The sequence below is a fragment of the Procambarus clarkii genome, chromosome 36 (assembly GCF_040958095.1).
Source record: "Procambarus clarkii isolate CNS0578487 chromosome 36, FALCON_Pclarkii_2.0, whole genome shotgun sequence".
Lineage (NCBI taxonomy): Eukaryota > Metazoa > Arthropoda > Malacostraca > Decapoda > Cambaridae > Procambarus > Procambarus clarkii.
Genome location: NC_091185.1, coordinates 1913051 through 1934634, shown reverse-complemented (window position 1 = coordinate 1934634; position 21584 = coordinate 1913051). Strand labels below are relative to the sequence as shown.

The following is a 21584-nucleotide window of genomic DNA, read 5'->3' as shown; positions in this document are numbered from 1 at the left end:
TTTAGTGAGTTTAATTGGACAGACTTGTTGCTAGGCAAGGAAGTAAATGAGATGTATGCCATATTTTGCGAAATATACGATGAAGGAATACAAATATTCAAACCTAAACAGAGATGCAGGACCAGAAAACGGGATTGGTTCAACAGAAATTGTGAGAGGGACAGAGAGGAAAAGACAACAAAATGGGAGTCAATGTAGGAAGAGTCCTAACCCACAAACATACCAGCATTACCATCAAGCAAGAAACAATTACACAACAGTGAGGAGAGAGGACGAATGGCACTTTGGTAAAGGTAAAGCAGACTAATATAAAATAGATCCAGGCCTTTTCTATAAATTCATTAATAGCAAGCTGCATGTAAAGGATAAAATCCAGAGATTGAGAACGGGGAACAGGACTACTGAGAATGAAAAAGAAATGTGTGAAACGCTAAATGAACAGTTTCAAAGTGTTAAATTTAAATTTTGCCTAGAGGGGCGAGTTTATTGGGCAGCGGCACTCATCCTGTGAGTGGACACACCGCCATAGTGACAGTATTGGGCAGCGCCACTCATCCTGTGAGTGGACACACCGCCATAGTGACAGTATTGGGCAGCGCCACTCATCCTGTGAGTGGACACACCGCCATAGTGACAGTATTGGGCAGCGGCACTCATCCTGTGAGTGAACACACCGCCATAGTGACAGTATTGGGCAGCGGCACTCATCCTGTGAGTGAACACACCGCCATAGTGACAGTATTGGGCAGCGGCACTCATCCTGTGAGTGAACACACCGCCATAGTGACAGTATTGGGCAGCGGCACTCATCCTGTGAGTGAACACACCGCCATAGTGACAGTATTGGGCAGCGCCACTCATCCTGTGAGTGAACACACCGCCATAGTGACAGTATTGGGCAGCGTCACTCATCCTGTGAGTGAACACACCGCCATAGTGACAGTATTGGGCAGCGTCACTCATCCTGTGAGTGGACACACCGCCATAGTGACAGTATTGGGCAGCGCCACTCATCCTGTGAGTGAACACACCGCCATAGTGACAGTATTGGGCAGCGCCACTCATCCTGTGAGTGGACACACCGCCATAGTGACAGTATTGGGCAGCGTCACTCATCCTGTGAGTGGACACACCGCCATAGTGACAGTATTGGGCAGCGCCGCTCATCCTGTGAGTGGACACACCGCCATAGTGACAGTATTGGGCAGCGCCGCTCATCCTGTGAGTGAACACACCGCCATAGTGACAGTATTGGGCAGCGCCACTCATCCTGTGAGTGGACACACCGCCATAGTGACAGTATTGGGCAGCGCCACTCATCCTGTGAGTGGACACACCGCCATAGTGACAGTATTGGGCAGCGCCACTCATCCTGTGAGTGGACACACCGCCATAGTGACAGTATTGGGCAGCGCCACTCATCCTGTGAGTGGACACACCGCCATAGTGACAGTATTGGGCAGCGCCATTCATCCTGTGAGTGGACACACCGCCATAGTGACAGTATTGGGCAGCGCCGCTCATCCTGTGAGTGAACACACCGCTATAGTGACAGTATTGGGCAGCGTCACTCATCCTGTGAGTGAACACACCGCCATAGTGACAGTATTGGGCAGCGTCACTCATCCTGTGAGTGAACACACCGCCATAGTGACAGTATTGGGCAGCGCCACTCATCCTGTGAGTAGACACACCGCCATAGTGACAGTATTGGGCAGCGCCACTCATCCTGTAAGTGGACACTCCGCCATAGTGACAGTATTGGGCAGCGCCACTCATCCTGTGAGTGGACACACCGCCATAGTGACAGTATTGGGCAGCGCCGCTCATCCTGTGAGTGGACACACCGCCATAGTGACAGTATTGGGCAGCGCCACTCATCCTGTGAGTGGACACACCGCCATAGTGACAGTATTGGGCAGCGCCGCTCATCCTGTGAGTGGACACACCGCCATAGTGACAGTATTGGGCAGCGTCACTCATCCTGTGAGTGAACACACCGCCATAGTGACAGTATTGGGCAGCGTCACTCATCCTGTGAGTGAACACACCGCCATAGTGACAGTATTGGGCAGCGCCACTCATCCTGTGAGTGGACACACCGCCATAGTGACAGTATTGGGCAGCGCCGCTCATCCTGTGAGTGAACACACCGCCATAGTGACAGTATTGGGCAGTGTCACTCATCCTGTGAGTGGACACACCGCCATAGTGACAGTATTGGGCAGCGTCACTCATCCTGTGAGTGAACACACCGCCATAGTGACAGTATTGGGCAGCGCCACTCATCCTGTGAGTGGACACACCGCCATAGTGACAGTATTGGGCAGCGCCACTCATCCTGTGAGTGGACACACCGCCATAGTGACAGTATTGGGCAGCGCCACTCATCCTGTGAGTGGACACACCGCCATAGTGACAGTATTGGGCAGCGTCACTCATCCTGTGAGTGAACACACCGCCATAGTGACAGTATTGGGCAGCACCACTCATCCTGTGAGTGGACACACCGCCATAGTGACAGTATTGGGCAGCGCCACTCATCCTGTGAGTGGACACACCGCCATAGTGACAGTATTGGGCAGCGTCACTCATCCTGTGAGTGGACACACCGCCATAGTGACAGTATTGGGCAGCGCCACTCATCCTGTGAGTGAACACACCGCCATAGTGACAGTATTGGGCAGCACCACTCATCCTGTGAGTGGACATACCGCCATAGCAGCATGTACAACACTCCCCAATAGGAAGAAAACCCGCTGGGTTGTTCATCCTGTCACTTGTACCCAGACGCAGCTGGGACTTGCTTAACTGTCTTAAGTGAACAGCTCCTCAAACAAGAAGATTAACATTTATCAACCCTTAAAAGCTTACGTTATCTTGGGGGTGCAAAATGGGGAAATCTTTTAAGAACAGTATCAATATTTGACAAATAGTGTTTTCCTAACTCAAACAATGTGGGGTTTATTATTCTACAGTTATTCCTAATGTCTCTCAGGTGTTCACATTCACGTAGATAGTGGTCAAGGCGGTGTCCGTCACTCTCACCACAGATTCTGCAACTCCGCTGATCAGCTGTTGTTTGTTTGTACAAAATGAGGATTTCAGAGAGCCGGACCAAATACTGATTCCAGAGCAAGCCATAGAATACATAGAACTATTTCAAGAGGAAGTGGAACAATTACTCAAGGGGCAAAGAAGAAATAAAGCAGTTGGACCTGATGGAGTTTCACCTTGGGTGCTGCGAGAATGTGCAACTGAGCTGAGCATTCCACTCCAGTTAATATTCCAGACATTTTTGACACAGGAAACTTAGCAGATATATGGAAAACGGCAAACATAGTACCAATCTATAAACGTGATAGTCGAGAGGACCCTCTAAATTATAGACCGGTATCACTAACAAGCGTAGTAGTCACAACACTAGAAACATTAGTTAATGCTAAATGGGTTGACACACCTGGAGAGTAATGACATAATAACTGACAAACAGGATATTTTTCGAACAGGAAGATCCTGTGTAACAAATCTACTTATTTTTTATGATAGTCACAGAGATACTTCAGGAAAGAGGTGGTTGGGTTGACTGTGTCTATCTGGACCTAAAAAAGGCTTTTGAAAGAGTCCCACACAAGAGGCTGTTCTGGAAACTGGAACATGCTGGAGGGGTGACAGGGAGACTTCTGACATGGATGTAAAACTTTCTAACTGACAGACAGACAGATGAGGGCAGTAATCAGAGACAATGCATTTGACTGGAGGAGTGTTACTAGCGGGGTACCACAGGGCTCAGTTCTTGCACCAGTAATGTTCATCGTCTACCAGAAGGAATATAAAATTATTTGAACATGTTTGCAGATGATGCTAAGATACTGGAGAAGATAGGAGACACAGACGATTGTCTGTGTCCCTTTTAATTGATATAGATAAAATAAATGCTTGGAGCGTAAAGTGGCAAATGAAATTCACTGTGAATAAATGCCATGTTATGGAATGTGGAATCGGAGCAAAGAGACCACACACAACTTACGAATTATGTGGAAAGGAATTACAGAACTCTAATAAAGAATGAGGCCTGGGAGTGGTGATAGTAAACTGTCGCCAGAGGAACACATAAAGAACATTGTGAGAGGAGCGTATGAGTCGCTTTCCAACTTCAGACTTGCTTATAATTATATGGCTGGTGAAATACTAAAGAAACTGTTCATGACTTTTGTGAGACCAAAACTGGAATATGCAGCAGTTGTATGGTGCCCAAATCTCAAGAAGCACGTAAAGAAACTGGAAAAGGTGCAGCGGCATGCTACACAATGGCATCTGGAACTGAAAAACAAGAGTTACGAGGAGAGACTACAGACATTAAACATGCCAAAATTAGATGACAGAAGAAAAAGAGGTGACATGATCACCACATTCAAAATTCTAACAGGAATCGACCAATTTGACAAGGAAGAATTCCTGAAACTAGCAACATCACCAACAAAAGGACACGGATTCAAGTTAAGGAAACAAAGGTGCCGAAAAAACATTAGAACAATTTCTTTTACAGAGTGGAAGACGGTTGGAAAAAGTTAAGTGAGAAGGTGGTGGAGGCCAAATCCGTCAGTAGTTTCAACAACCCGTTCTCTTAAAAAATAACGTCACTTTTGGCTCGTATGCGCCGTTATGGACAAATTTGGACGTAATTTGAAATGAAATCGTCACAAAAGTGACGTACTGTTCCGTTTTCTGTTTGAGTCGTCCGGCTTACTCGGTAAGGTTAGAAGAGGCAACTTTCCATAAACGTTTTTCATAACGTTTTGAAACTTTATGAGAATTTCCTGCCCACCTAACCTATCAGAGGACCCTTAACTTACTGTTGTTGAAAAAAAAATCCCAAATATATTTTCATTTTTTTTTTAATTTTCAAAATACGTCCATATTCGGCCATACGGGCAAACGGCCAAAAGCGACGTTCTTTTTAAGAGGACAGGATCGTTTCAAAGCATTATACGACAAAGAGTGCAGGGAAGACGGGACACCACGAGCGTAACTCTCATCCTGTAACTACACTTAGGTAATTACACACACACACACACACACACACACACACACACACACACACACACACACACACACACACACACACACACACACACACACACACACACACACACACACACACACACACACACACACACAATTCTACCCCCCCCCCCACGAGTGACAGAGTTGACACAAGCTGGGTGGCGGCGTTTGAAGCTGCCCGGGTCCTTTATTAATTAATACGCTGCTTATTGTTGCATTCATGATTTAATTACTTCAACTGGCGGGGTCTCCTACTTGTGTGAGGGCGCGCCGCCCCCTCCACCGTCCATTCCCCGCCTATTCCCACTCCCTCCACCGCCCATCTACCGCCCATCCACCGCCCATCCACCGCCCATCCACCGCCCATCCACCACCCATCCACCACCCATCCACAGAAATCTTCACGCCGCTCCACATATGAGTCTCCAGTCGCTACCATTTCTCTGAATTAATATGAAGAGGATTCTCTGATTTATTGTTATGTTTGAGAGTGATGGAAGGGAATGGGGTAGTTTGGTTGTTAGATCTAGCGAGCCCGCTGAACGGTGAGTGTGAGTGTGAGGGGAGGGGAGGGGGGGGGCGTGGAGGAGCAGGTAGGGAGGTAGGGTGATGGGTGAGAAGGGAGGGAAGAGCCACACAGCGGAGACAACACCCTCCCTCACCCCTCCCCCCCCCACACAAGGCCCTTTGACATCCTCCCAGCTTTAAGCTTATTAAGACAGAGCCGGTGGCTGAGGCTCTCTGGTGATGCTCTGCCTTACACCCTACACCCTTCCCTACACCTTACACCCTTCCCTACACCCTACACCCTACACCCCACACCCTACACCCTACACCCTTCCCTACACTCTACACCCTACACCCATCCCTACACCTTACACCCTTCCCTACACCTTACACCCTTCCCTACACCTTACACCCTTCCCTACACCTTACACCCTTCCCTACACCTTACACCCTTCCCTACACCTTACACCCTTCCCTACACCTTACACCCTTCCCTACACCCTACTACACCCATCCCTACACCTTACACCCTTCCCTACACCTTACACCCTTCCCTACACCTTACACCCTTCCCTACACCCTACACCCATCCCTACACCTTACACCCTTCCCTACACCTTACACCCTTCCCTACACCTTACACCCTTCCCTACACCCTACGCCCTTCCCTACACCTTACACCCTTCCCTACACCTTACACCCTTCCCTACACCTTACACCCATCCCTACACCTTACACCCTTCCCTACACCCTACACCCATCCCTACACCTTACACCCTTCCCTACACCTTACACCCTTCCCTACACCATACACCCTTCCCTACACCTTACACCCTTCCCTACACCTTACACCCTTCCCTACACCTTACACCCTTCCCTACACCCTACACCCTTCCCTACACCCTACACCCTTCCCTACACCTTACACCCTTCCCTACACCCTACACCCTTCCCTACACCCTACACCCTTCCCTACACCCTACACCCATCCATACAACCTACGCCCTTCCCTACACCTTACACCCTTCCCTACACCTTACACCCTTCCCTACACCCTACACCCTTCCCTACACTCTACACCCTTCCCTACACTCTACACCCTTCCCTACACCCTACACCCTTCCCTACACTCTACACCCTTCCCTACACCTTACACCCTTCCCTACACCTTACACCCTTCCCTACACCTTACACCCTTCCCTACACCCTACACCCTTCCCTACACTCTACACCCTTCCCTACACTCTACACCCTTCCCTACACTCTACACCCTTCCCTACACCTTACACCCTTCCCTACACCTTACACCCTTCCCTACACCCTACGTCCTGGTGGAATGTTCCACTGCCACAGTCTGGCGTGTTCTCCAAGCTCGTTCTTCTCCTCATTTTGTTCATAATCCAAATTGGTACAACAGGTATTACTCTCATAATGTCCTCATGACTCAACAATGAGTAGATATTAACTCACAAAAACATCTTGTATATGTTAATTCTTTGTTTATTGCCAAGCTGTTAGCTCCGTGAGGCCCTCATGATCCTCATGAATGTGAACGTTATCTATGAGGAACGGCCCAAACATTTAGGACCTCATGAATTCTCACAAGTTACCTATTGCTTGAGTATTCTTGCTCACCGTTGGTGAGGGGAGAGATGAGTGAGAGCAGTGAGAGGGGTAACTCTCACCCTCCACCTCCAGAGTGGAGGTGATGACGGATGGCTACAGTGATGACGGATGACTACAGTGATGATGGATGACTACAGTGATGATGGATGACTACACTGATGACGGATGACTACAGTGATGACGGATGACTACACTGATGATGGATGACTACAGTGATGATGGATGACTACACTGATGATGGATGACTACAGCGATGACGGATGACTACAGTGATGATGGATGACTACAGTGATGATGGATGACTACAGTGATGATGGGTGACTACAGTGATGATGGATGACTACAGTGATGATGGATGACTACAGTGATGATGGATGACTACAGTGATGATGGGTGACTACAGTGATGATGGATGACTACAGTGATGATGGATGACTACAGTGATGATGGATGACTACAGTGATGACGGGTGACTACAGTGATGACGGGTGACTACAGTGATGATGGATGACTACAGTGATGATGGATGACTACAGTGATGATGGATGACTACAGTGATGATGGATGACTACAGAGATGATGAATGACTACAGTGATGATGGATGAATACAGTGAAGATGGATGGCTACAGTGATGATGGATGACTACAGTGATGATGGATGACTACGGTGATGATGAATGACTACAGTGATGATGGATGACTACAGTGATGATGGATGGCTACAGTGATGATGGATGACTACAGAGATGATGAATGACTACAGTGATGATGGATGACTACAGTGATGATGGATGGCTACAGTGATGATGGATGGCTACAGTGATGATGGATGACTACAGTGATGATGGGTGACTACAGTGATGATGGATGACTACAGTGATGATGGGTGACTACAGTGATGATTGGTGACAGCAGTGATGATGGATGACTACAGTGATGATGGATGACTACAGTGATGAGGGATGGCTACAGTGATGATGGATGGCTACAGTGATGATGGATGACTACAGTGATGATGGATGACTACAGTGATGATGGATGACTACAGTGATGATGGATGACTACAGTGATGATGGGTGACTACAGTGATGATGGATGACTACAGTGATGATGGATGACTACAGTGATGATGGATGACTACAGTGATGACGGGTGACTACAGTGATGACGGGTGACTACAGTGATGATGGATGACTACAGTGATGATGGATGACTACAGTGATGATGGATGACTACAGTGATGATGGATGACTTCAGAGATGATGAATGACTACAGTGATGATGGATGACTACAGTGATAATGGATGACTACAGTGATGATGGATGGCTACAGTGATGATGGATGACTACAGTGATAATGGATGACTACAGTGATGATGGATGGCTACAGTGATGATGGATGACTACAGTGATGATGGATGGCTACAGTGATGATGGATGACTACAGTGATGATGGATGACTACAGTGATGATGGATGACTACAGTGATAATGGATGACTACAGTGATGATGGATGGCTACAGTGATGATGGATGACTACAGTGATGATGGATAGCTACAGTGATGATGGATGACTACAGTGATGATGGATGACTACAGTGATGATGGATGACTACAGTGATGATGGATGACTACAGTGATGATGGATGGCTACATCGATGATGGATGGCTACAGTGGTGATGGATAGCTACAGTGATGATGGATGACTACAGTGATGATGGATGACTACAGTGATGATGGATGACTACAGTGATGATGGATGACTACAGTGATGATGGATGGCTACATCGATGATGGATGGCTACAGTGGTGATGGATAGCTACAGTGATGATGGATGACTACAGTGATGATGGATGACTACAGTGATGATGGATGACTACAGTGATGATGGATGACTACAGTGATGACGGATGACTACAGTGATGATGGATGGCTACAGTGATGATGGATGACTACAGTGATGATGGATGACTACAGAGATGATGAATGACTACAGTGATGATGGATGAATACAGTGAAGATGGATGGCTACAGTGATGATGGATGACTACAGTGATGATGGATGGCTACAGTGATGATGGATGGCTACAGTGATGATGGATGACTACAGTGATGATGGCTGGCTACAGGGATGATGGATGGCTACAGTGATGATGGATGACTACAGTGATGATGGATGACTACAGTGATGATGGATGACTACAGTGATGATGGATGACTACAGTGATGATGGGTAACAACAGTGATGATGGATGAATACAGTGAAGATGGATGAATACAGTGATGATGGATGGCAACAGTGATGATGGATGACTACAGTGATGATGGATGGCTACAGTGATGATGGATGGCAACAGTGATGATGGATGACTACAGTGATGATGGATGGCAACAGTGATGATGGATGGCTACAGTGATGATGGATGGCTACAGTGATGATGGATGACTACAGTGATGATGGATGGCTACAGTGATGATGGATGAATACAGTGATGATGGATGGCAACAGTGATGATGGATGACTACAGTGATGATGGATGGCTACAGTGATGATGGATGGCAACAGTGATGATGGATGACTACAGTGATGATGGATGGCAACAGTGATGATGGATGGCTACAGTGATGATGGATGGCAACAGTGATGATGGATGACTACAGTGATGATGGATGGCTACAGTGATGACGGATGGCTACAGTGATGACGGATGACTACAGTGATGATGGATGGCAACAGTGATGATGTATGGCAACAGTGATGATGGATGACTACAGTGATGATGGATGACTACAGTGATGATGGATGACTACAGTGATGATGGATGACTACAGTGATGATGGATGACTACAGTGATGATGGATGACTACAGTGATGATGGATGACTACAGTGATGATGGATGGCTACAGTGATGATGGATGGCTACAGTGATGATGGATGGCTACAGTGATGATGGATGGCCAAGTTTATTGTTCACCCCATACTCAGTCTCCCAGGTGAGAAGTATTCTGCTCATTTAACCAGAGATTTGGACGTCAGGTGAAGGAAATTAATGACGTTAAAATAAAATAGAGACAAAGAGAGGATGAATATCTTATATAAGTTACATGGAATGTCGACATTTTGTGACGTGACGTGACGCAGACAGAGGGCGTAACGCGTCACTCGGGTTGCTGCAGTCGTCAGGAATGGACGTACGTCGTTGCCTTCCTGGGAAGAATTAAGATTATAGTTCCCTGTTCATGGTTGAGTGAAGGCGGCTTGTTATCAAGTGTGAGGAAGCTGCAGGGACGTCGTGAGTCATTTCTCAGTGATCGTGAAGATATCAGAGGCGACCTGAAGCCTAGAGGGCGGTCGTGTCCCTGTGGGAACTCTATTGTGAGATATTGCTTCCAGTGGAGGAAAGCAAGCAGGTGTGAAGCCTGTCAGGCGACTTTGTGTGCTCAAGTCAGGACTGGACGGTACTGTGAGAGACAGTTCTAAGGGATTTTGTTGGACGACTGAGAGTAACGCCATGATGGAGCGTCATAGGGCAAGCGTCGTCACGTCATAAAATTTTGCGGTTTGTGTTAGTGGAGGAGATTCAGTCTGAGGAAAATTATATGGTAAACTCCAAATGTAGAGGTGAGGTCCGTGTGTGGAGCTGAACTTGAAGTGTGGCGTTGAACTTCAGTGGTGGAGTAGAACTTCACCACTGAATTTCAACTGAATTTGAATGGTAGAGTGGAACTTCGAGTGTAGGAGAGCTACACGTTTCTTTTGTGAAGCCGCATAGAGGAACTTCACAGGCATTGGAGTGGGACTTCAGGTGCAGCAGATATTGGAAGGACTGCAGGAGTACCGACCTGACTTTTTGAGGCCCCGGACAGATGTTCTTAGTGGTGGACCTCAGGACGGAGAACAGAGAAGTGTATGGACACCTTGATGTGTATGAGGGAGTGCTTGATCACACAGTGGCATGAAAGACGCAGTGTAAGGTTAGAAACTGATTTATATTTTTTTTGGAGATATTTTTATGTGCCAGGTATTGAACCCCAAACAGTGAGGAGGCAGTAGGCTGTGTGCCGATAATTGAGCATCAGCCTAATACACTTTATTTGATGAAGACTGAATATGACATTGAAGTGTTACCAGTTTGTAGCAGCCCAGGGTACTGTACTGTAATATTATATATATATATATATATATATATATATATATATATATATATATATATATATATATATATATATATATATATATATATATATATATATATATATATATATATATATATATATATATATGTATTCCTTTGTATGTGTTTTCATGTAATAAATGTTAGTTGACAACTGCAGTTATTTACTGCAAGCAAGGGTCAACATGTCGTGTTCTTGTGGGTCAATATCAGCGGGAATCAACAATACCTTGACTCTGACTCCCTTATTAAGTATGCATATATATATGCAGAAAATCCACAGAGAAATGGTAAAGGGAGATAAAGGTTTCGGTCGATCAAGGCCGTTGTCAACACCTGAGCTTTGCCACGTCTAACGGGACAGTTAACTTTATCGATGTTGCCAAAGGTTTCTGTAATCTCGAAATGTATAGTGATGTCTCAGTTGAAGATATTAATGTGTGCAAAGGTATCGTGTATGGTGTTTTACTTGACAATTCTGTTCCTAATTGTTCAAGTCGATTTATTCATGGGTTCAAAAACCTCAAAAATTATAATTCATTATATGTTACTAAAGCATCAATGATACGTCAAATGAAGTAGTTATTATGAATAAAGATGACTATGTCCGAGAAATGGAGGTAAAAAACGGAGCATCTTGGCGGATTAGTTCATCATGGCGGATTAGTTCATCATGGCGGATTAGTTCATCATGGCGGATTAGTTCATCATGGCAGATTAGTTCATCATGGCGGATTGGTTCATCTTGGTGGATTGGTTCATCTTGGTTGATTGGTTCATCATGGCGGATTGATGCATCTTGGCGGATTGGTTCATCTTGGCGGATTGGTTCATCTTGGCGGATTGGTTCATCTTGGTGGATTGGTTCATCTTGGCGGATTGGTTCATCTTGGCGGATTGGTTCATCTTGGCGGATTGGTTCATCTTGGAGGATTGGTTCATCTCGACGGATTGACCGCAAATTCTACTACAATGTAAATAAAAAAAATAAATCTAAAATTATACAACACTGCTTGTTACAGAAATGTACCTATAATTTCCTACGTACTCTCATAAACCCAATGTTACCTGCCAGGAGTGACAGTCACCTGCCAGGAGTGACAGTCACCTGCCAGGAGTGACAGTCACCTGCCAGGAGTGACAGTCACCTGCCAGGAGTGACAGTCACCTGCCAGGAGTGACAGTCACCTGCCAGGAGTGACAGTTACCTGCCAGGAGTAACAGTCACCTGCCAGGAGTAACAGTCACCTGCCAGGAGTGACAGTCACCTGCCAGGAGTGACAGTCACCTGCCAGGAGTGACAGTCACCTGCCAGGAGTGACAGTCACCTGCCAGGAGTGACAGTCACCTGCCAGGAGTGACAGTTACCTGCCAGGAGTAACAGTCACCTGCCAGGAGTAACAGTCACCTGCCAGGAGTGACAGTCACCTGCCAGGAGTGACAGTCACCTGCCAGGAGTGACAGTCACCTGCCAGGAGTGACAGTCACCTGCCAGGAGTGACAGTCACCTGCCAGGAGTGACAGTCACCTGCCAGGAGTGACAGTCACCTGCCAGGAGTGACAGTCACCTGCCAGGAGTGACGGTCACCTGCCAGGAGTGACAGTCACCTGCCAGGAGTAACAGTTACCTGCCAGGAGTGACAGTTACCTGCCAGGAGTAACAGTCACCTGCCAGGAGTAACAGTCACCTGCCAGGAGTGACAGTCACCTGCCAGGAGTGACAGTCACCTGCCAGGAGTGACAGTTACCTGCCAGGAGTGACAGTCACCTGCCAGGAGTAACAGTTACCTGCCAGGAGTGACAGTTACCTGCCAGGAGTGACAGTTACCTGCCAGGAGTGACAGTTACCTGCCAGGAGTAACAGTCACCTGCCAGGAGTAACAGTCACCTGCCAGGAGTGACAGTCACCTGCCAGGAGTGACAGTCACCTGCCAGGAGTGACAGTCACCTGCCAGGAGTGACGGTCACCTGCCAGGAGTGACAGTCACCTGCCAGGAGTGACAGTCACCTGCCAGGAGTGACAGTCACCTGCCAGGAGTGACAGTCACCTGCCAGGAGTGACAGTCACCTGCCAGGAGTGACAGTCACCTGCCAGGAGTGACAGTCACCTGCCAGGAGTGACAGTCACCTGCCAGGAGTGACAGTCACCTGCCAGGAGTGACAGTCACCTGCCAGGAGTGACGGTCACCTGCCAGGAGTGACAGTCACCTGCCAGGAGTGACAGTCACCTGCCAGGAGTGACAGTCACCTGCCAGGAGTGACAGTCACCTGCCAGGAGTAACAGTTACCTGCCAGGAGTGACAGTGACCTGCCAGGAGTAACAGTCACCTGCCAGGAGTGACAGTCACCTGCCAGGAGTGACAGTCACCTGCCAGGAGTAACAGTTACCTGCCAGGAGTGACGGTCACCTGCCAGGAGTGACAGTCACCTGCCAGGAGTGACGGTCACCTGCCAGGAGTAACAGTCACCTGCCAGGAGTAACAGTTACCTGCCAGGAGTGACAGTCACCTGCCAGGAGTGACAGTCACCTGCCAGGAGTAACAGTCACCTGCCAGGAGTGACAGTCACCTGCCAGGAGTGACAGTCACCTGCCAGGAGTAACAGTCACCTGCCAGGAGTAACAGTCACCTGCCAGGAGTAACAGTCACCTGCCACAGAGGTGAGCTTCACCCAAAATATTCTCACCCAACTCTCGGTATAAGATAGCTTGATGCTATCTTATACAGAGCTTCATTATGCTATCTTGAAACCTACTTTTATTGACTTTCTTCCGCGTATTGAGAACTTTAGCGGGTAATAGATAGCAAAGAATACTTCCGAGAGCCAAAGTTTGTATTTGTCAAGTGTATCAGTACGCTGGTGCAGATAGTCTACATATTATATATGCTGAATGGTATAATATATGTAATATATGATATTATATATGTTAAATACGTCGTAATAGCTATTTTAACACTGTGTTGAGGGCCGACCCGGCCACAGAGCTAACAGAAGGACTCTCTCTTTCTATTGTTGCTGTAATTAACTGCAGATAAGGTACATCGATCGATTGTCAGGGGATATTGTCTATCATCACAACACACCATCAGGGGATATTGTCTATCATCACAACACACCATCAGGGGATATTGTCTATCATCACAACACACCATCAGGGGATATTGTCTATCATCACAACAAGATGCCGACAAACACAAAATTCAATAATCTGAATAAATAAAATATTCTGGCAATAGACCGTAGACTTTTATCAATACTTTATTAAAACTGAAAAAAATTACTTAAAAGTCCCCGTCCCGTTGGATGGTTACTCATACCTCGCCATGTGATCATACCAGGCCATGTGATCATACCTGGCCATGTGATCATACCTGGCCATGTGATCATACCTGGCCATGTGATCATACCAGGCCATGTGATCATACCTGGCCATGTGATCATACCTGGCCATGTGATCATACCTGGCCATGTGATCATACCTGGCCATGTGATCATACCTGGCCATGTGATCATACCTGGCCATGTGATCATACCTGGCCATGTGATCATACCTGGCCATGTGATCATACCAGGCCATGTGATCATACCTGGCCATGTGATCATACCTGGCCATGTGATCATACCAGGCCATGTGATCATACCTGGCCATGTGATCATACCTCGCCATGTGATCATACCTCGCCATGTGATCATACCAGGCCATGTGATCATACCTGGCCATGTGATCATACCTGGCCATGTGATCATACCTGGCCATGTGATCATACCTGGCCATGTGATCATACCTGGCCATGTGATCATACCTGGCCATGTGATCATACCTGGCCATGTGATCATACCAGGCCATGTGATCATACCTGGCCATGTGATCATACCTGGCCATGTGATCATACCTGGCCATGTGATCATACCTGGCCATGTGATCATACCTGGCCATGTGATCATACCTGGCCATGTGATCATACCTGGCCATGTGATCATACCAGGCCATGTGATCATACCTGGCCATGTGATCATACCTGGCCATGTGATCATACCTGGCCATGTGATCATACCTGGCCATGTGATCATACCTGGCCATGTGATCATACCTGGCCATGTGATCATACCTGGCCATGTGATCATACCTGGCCATGTGATCATACCTGGCCATGTGATCATACCAGGCCATGTGATCATACCTGGCCATGTGATCATACCTCGCCATGTGATCATACCTCGCCATGTGATCATACCAGGCCATGTGATCATACCTGGCCATGTGATCATACCTGGCCATGTGATCATACCTGGCCATGTGATCATACCTGGCCATGTGATCATACCTGGCCATGTGATCATACCTGGCCATGTGATCATACCTGGCCATGTGATCATACCTGGCCATGTGATCATACAGGACCATGTGATCATACCTGGCCATGTGATCATACCAGGCCATGTGATCATACCTGGCCATGTGATCATACCTGGCCATGTGATCATACCAGGCCATGTGATCATACAGGGCCATGTGATCATACAGGACCATGTGATCATACAGAGCCATGTGGTCATACAGGGCCATGTGATCATACAGGACCATGTGATCATACAGGGTCATGTGATCATACAGGGCCATGTGGTCATACAGGACCATGTGATCATACCTGGCCATGTGATCATACCTGGCCATGTGATCATACCTGGCCATGTGATCATACAGGACCATGTGATCATACAGGACCATGTGATCATACGGGACCATGTGATCATACAGGACCATGTGATCATACAGGACCATATGTGATCATACAGGACCATGTGATCATACAGGACCATGTGATCATACAGGACCATGTGATCATACAGGACCATGTGATCATACAGGGCCATGTGATCATACCTGGCCATGTGATCATACCTGGCCATGTGATCATACCTGGCCATGTGATCATACAGGGCAATGTGATCATACAGGACCATGTGATCATACAGGGCCATGTGATCATACAGGGCCATGTGATCATACAGGGTCATGTGATCATACAGGGCCATGTGGTCATACAGGACCATGTGATCATACCTGGCCATGTGATCATACCTGGCCATGTGATCATACCTGGCCATGTGATCATACCTGGCCATGTGATCATACCTGGCCATGTGATCATACAGGACCATGTGATCATACAGGACCATGTGATCATACAGGACCATGTGATCATACAGGACCATGTGATCATACAGGACCGTGTGATCATACAGGACCATGTGATCATACAGGACCATGTGATCATACAGGACCATGTGATCATACAGGACCATGTGATCATACAGGGCCATGTGATCATACAGGACCATGTGATCATACAGGGCCATGTGATCATACAGGACCATGTGATCATACCTGGCCATGTGATCATACAGGACCAAGTGATCATACAGGACCATGTGATCGTACAGGGCCATGTGATCATACAGGACCATGTGATCATACCTGGCCATGTGATCATAGAGGGCCATGTGATCATACAGGGCCATGTGATCATACAGGACCATGTGATCATACAGGACCATGTGATCATACCTGGCCATGTGATCATACTGGGCCATGTGATCATACCTGGCCATGTGATCATACAGGGTCATGTGATCATACCTGGCCATGTGATCATACCTGGCCATGTGATCATACCTGGCCATGTGATCATACAGGGTCATGTGATCATACAGGGCCATGTGATCATACAGGGCCATGTGATCATACTGGGCCATGTGATCATACCTGGCGATGTGATCATACCTGGCCATGTGATCATATATGGCCATGTGATCATACCTGGCCATGTGATAATACCTGGCCATGTGATCATACAGTCCATGTGATCATACCTGGCCATGTGATCATACCTGGCCATGTGATCATACCTGGTCATGTGATCATACCTGGCCATGTGATCATACAGGGCCATGTGATCATACCTTGCCATGTGATCATACCTTGCCATGTGATCATACCTTGCAATGTGATCATACCTTGCCATGTGATCATACCTTGCCATGTGATCATACCTTGCAATGTGATCATACCTTGCCATGTGATCATACCTTGCCATGTGATCATACCTTGCAATGTGATCATACCTTGCCATGTGATCATACAGGATCATGTGATCATACAAGGCCATGTGATCATAAAAGTCCATGTGGTCATACAGGGCCATGTGATCATACAGGTCCATGTGATCAAACAGGGCCAAGTGATCATACAGGACCATGTGGTCATACAAGGCCATGTGATCATACACGACCATATGGTCATACAGGGCCGTGTGATCATACACGTCCATGTGATCATACAAGGCTATGTGGTCATACAGGACCATGTGATCATACAGGGCCAAGTGGTTACACAGGGCCAAGTGATCATACAGGGCCATGTGATCATACAGGGCCATGTGGTCATTCAGGGCCAAGTGATCATACAGGGCCAAGTGATCATACAGGGCCAAGTGATCATACAGGGCCATGTGATCATACAGGGCCATGTGGTCATTCAGGGCCAAGTGATCATTCAGGGCCATGTGATCATACAAGGTCATGTAATCACACAGGGCCATGTGATCATACCAAACTATGTGATCATACGGGGCCATGTGATCACACCGGATTATGTGATCATACGGGGCCATGTGATCATACCGGGCCATGTGATCATACAGGGCTATGTGGTCATACAGGGCCAAGTGATCATAGAGGGCCATGTGATCATACAGGCCATGTGGTCATTCAGGGCAAAGTGATCATACAGGGCCATGTGATCATACAGGGCCATGTGATCATACAGGGCCATGTGATCATACAGGGCCGTGTGATCATATGGGGCCATGTGTTCATACATTGTCATGTGATCATACAGGGCCATGTGATAAAACAGGGCCATGTGATCATACAGAGCCATGTGATCAAACAGGGCCATGTGATCATACAGAGGCATGTGATCATACAGGGCCATGTGACCATACAGGTCCATTTGATCATACAGGGTCATGTGATCATACAGGGCCATGTGATCAAACAGGGCTATGTGATCATACAGGGCCACTTGATAACACAGGGTCATGTTATCATACAAGGCCATGTGGTCATTCAGGTCCATGTTATCATACAGGGCCATATGACGATACAGGTCCATGTGATCATACAGGGCCATGTGGCCATACAGGACCATGTGATCACACATGGCCATGTGATCATACACGACCATGTGGTCATACAGGGCCATGTGATCATACAGGACTATGTGATCATACAGGGCCATGTGATCATACAGGGCCATGTGGCCATACAGGACCATGTGATCACACATGGCCATGTGATCATACACGACCATGTGGTCATACAGGGCCATGTGATCATACAGGACTATGTGATCATACAGGGCCATGTGATCATACAGGGCCACTTGATCATTCAGGGCCATGTGATCATACAGGGACATGTGATCATTCAGGGCCATGTGATCATACACGACCATGTGTTCATACAGGACCATGTGATCATACAAGACCATGTGATCATACAGGACCATGTGATCATACAGGACCATGTGATCATATAGGGCCATGTGATCATACAGGGCCATGTGATCATACAGGGCCATGTGATCATACAAGACCATGTGATCATACAGGACCAAGTGATCATACAGGGACATGTGTTCATACAGGACCATGTGATAATTCAAGACCATGTGATCATACTGGACCATGTGATAATACAGGACCATGTGATCATACAGGGCTATGTGATCATACAGGACCATGTGATCATACACGACCATGTGATCATACAGGACCATGTGATCATACAGGTCCATGTGATCATACAGGACCATGTGATCATACAGGACCATGTGATCATACAGGTCCATGTGATCATACAGGACCATGTGATCATACAGGGCCATGTGATCATACATGACTATGTGTTCATACAGGACCATGTGATCATACAGGACCATGTGATCATACAGGACCATGTGATCATACAGGACCATGTGATCATACAGGACCATGTGATCATACAGGGCCATGTGATCATGCAGGGCCATGTGATCATACAGGACCATGTGATCGTACAGGACCATGTGGTCAAACAAGGCAATGTGATCATACAGGACCATGTGGTCATACACGGCCATGTGATCATACAGGACCATGTGATCATACAGGGCCATGTGGTCATGCAGGGCCATGTGATCATACAGGATCATGTAATCATACAGGGCCATGTGATCATACAGGATCATGTGATCATACAGGTCCATGTGGTCATTCAGGGCCATGTGATCATACAGGACCATGTGGTCATACAGGACCATGTTATCAAACAGGGCCATGTGATCATACAGGATCATGTGATCATACAGGTCCATGTGGTCATTCAGGGCCATGTGATCATACAGGACCATGTTGTCAAACAGGGCCATGTGATCATACACGACCATGTGATCATATAGGGCCATGTGATCATACAGGATCATGTGATCATACAGGGCCATGTGACATACAGGATCATGTGATCATACAGGTCCATGTGGTCATTCAGGGCCATGTGATCATACAGGACCATGTGATCATACAGGACCATGTGATCATACACGACCATGTGGTCATACAGGACCATGTGATCATACAGGACCATGTGATCATACAGGACTAAGTGATCATACAGAGCCAAGTGATCATGCAGAGCCAAGTGATCATACAGGATCAAGTGATCATACAGGGCCAAGTGATCATACAGAGCCAAGTGATCATGCAGAGCCAAGTGATCATACAGGATCAAGTGATCATACAGGGCCAAGTGATCATACAAGGTCAAGTGGTCATACAGGACCATGTGATCATACAGGACCATGTGATCATACAGGACCATGTGATCATACAGGACTAAGTGATCATACAGAGCCAAGTGAACATACAGAGCCAAGTGATCATACAGGACCAAGTGATCATACAGAGCCAAGTGATCATACAGGACCAAGTGATCATACAGGGCCAAGTGATCATACAAGGCCAAGTGATCATACAGGACCATGTGATCATACAGGACCAAGTGATCATACAGGACCAAGTGATCATACAGAGCCAAGTGATCATACAGGACCATGTGATCATACAGGCCCATGTGATCATACAGGACCATGTGATCATACAGGCCCATGTGATCATACAGGTCCATGTGATCATACAGCACCAAGTGATCATACAGGCCCATGTGATCATACAGGACCATGTGATCATACAGGACCATGTGATCATACAGGACCAAGTGATCATACAGGCCCATGTGATCATACAGGACCATGTGATCATACAGGACCATGTGATCATACAGGATCATGTGATCATACAGGACCATGTGATCATACAGGCCCATGTGATCATACAGAGCCAAGTGATCATACAGAGCCAAGTGATCATACAGAGCCAAGTGATCATACAGGACCAAGTGATCATACAGAGCCAAGTGATCATACAGGACCATGTGATCATACAGGCCCATGTGATCATACAGAGCCAAGTGATCATACAGAGCCAAGTGATCATACAGAGCCAAGTGATCATACAGGACCAAGTGATCATACAGAGCCAAGTGATCATACAGAGCCAAGTGATCATACAGGACCATGTGATCATACAGGACCATGTGAAATGCTAGATTAATTGTCATATAACAGTATGTATATCCATGGATCATTTTCTACTGTTGTGCATCATGTATACCAGGTAGTAGGGGATTTTATATGTCTTTGTGAGGTGATATTCTGAGGAAGTGAAGTAATGCAAGTGTGGTGCAGGTGATAATGTTCCCTCATACCTCATGTGTTACTGGTTGTGACACCACCACCACCCTGTGTTGGTATTAGCAGCATGTAGGCGCTAGTGTCCCACTGTGCCAGGAGAGAGCCTGGTGTCAGCTAGTGCTGATTGATGCTGTTTCCAGACCTGTTGTTGATGCTCATGTCCAGTTGTTGAGAAGCTGGAGCAAGTAATTGTGGATTCACGTAGTTGTGCATGCGGGGGTTGAGCTCTGCTCTTTCGTCCCGCCTCTCAACTGTCAATCAACTGTTTCTATTACTACTATTTATTTATATTTTTCTTCCAAATCACACACACACACACACACACACACACACACACACACACACACACACA

The 21584-nt window shown here is 47.0% G+C and overlaps 3 protein-coding genes across 3 annotated transcripts; 1 reads left to right on the top strand and 2 right to left on the bottom strand.

The window, feature by feature from the left end:
- The first annotated feature begins 4068 nt into the window (after positions 1-4068).
- Positions 4069-4575, top strand: LOC138371540 (uncharacterized protein B0403.1-like). The gene has a single exon (XM_069336418.1). The coding sequence runs from the start codon at positions 4069-4071 to the stop codon at positions 4573-4575; it is 507 nt and encodes a 168-aa protein (XP_069192519.1).
- Positions 4576-11980: 7405 nt separating this feature from the next.
- Positions 11981-18071, bottom strand: LOC138371539 (uncharacterized). The gene is made up of 4 exons (XM_069336417.1): positions 17254-18071; positions 16265-17200; positions 14702-16064; positions 11981-12343 (listed from the first exon to the last, which is right to left on the bottom strand). The coding sequence occupies exons 1-4, from the start codon at positions 18069-18071 to the stop codon at positions 11981-11983; spliced, it is 3480 nt and encodes a 1159-aa protein (XP_069192518.1).
- Positions 18072-18085: 14 nt separating this feature from the next.
- Positions 18086-19330, bottom strand: LOC138371538 (uncharacterized). Its single transcript, XM_069336416.1, has one exon. The coding sequence runs from the start codon at positions 19328-19330 to the stop codon at positions 18086-18088; it is 1245 nt and encodes a 414-aa protein (XP_069192517.1).
- Positions 19331-21584: the final 2254 nt, after the last annotated feature.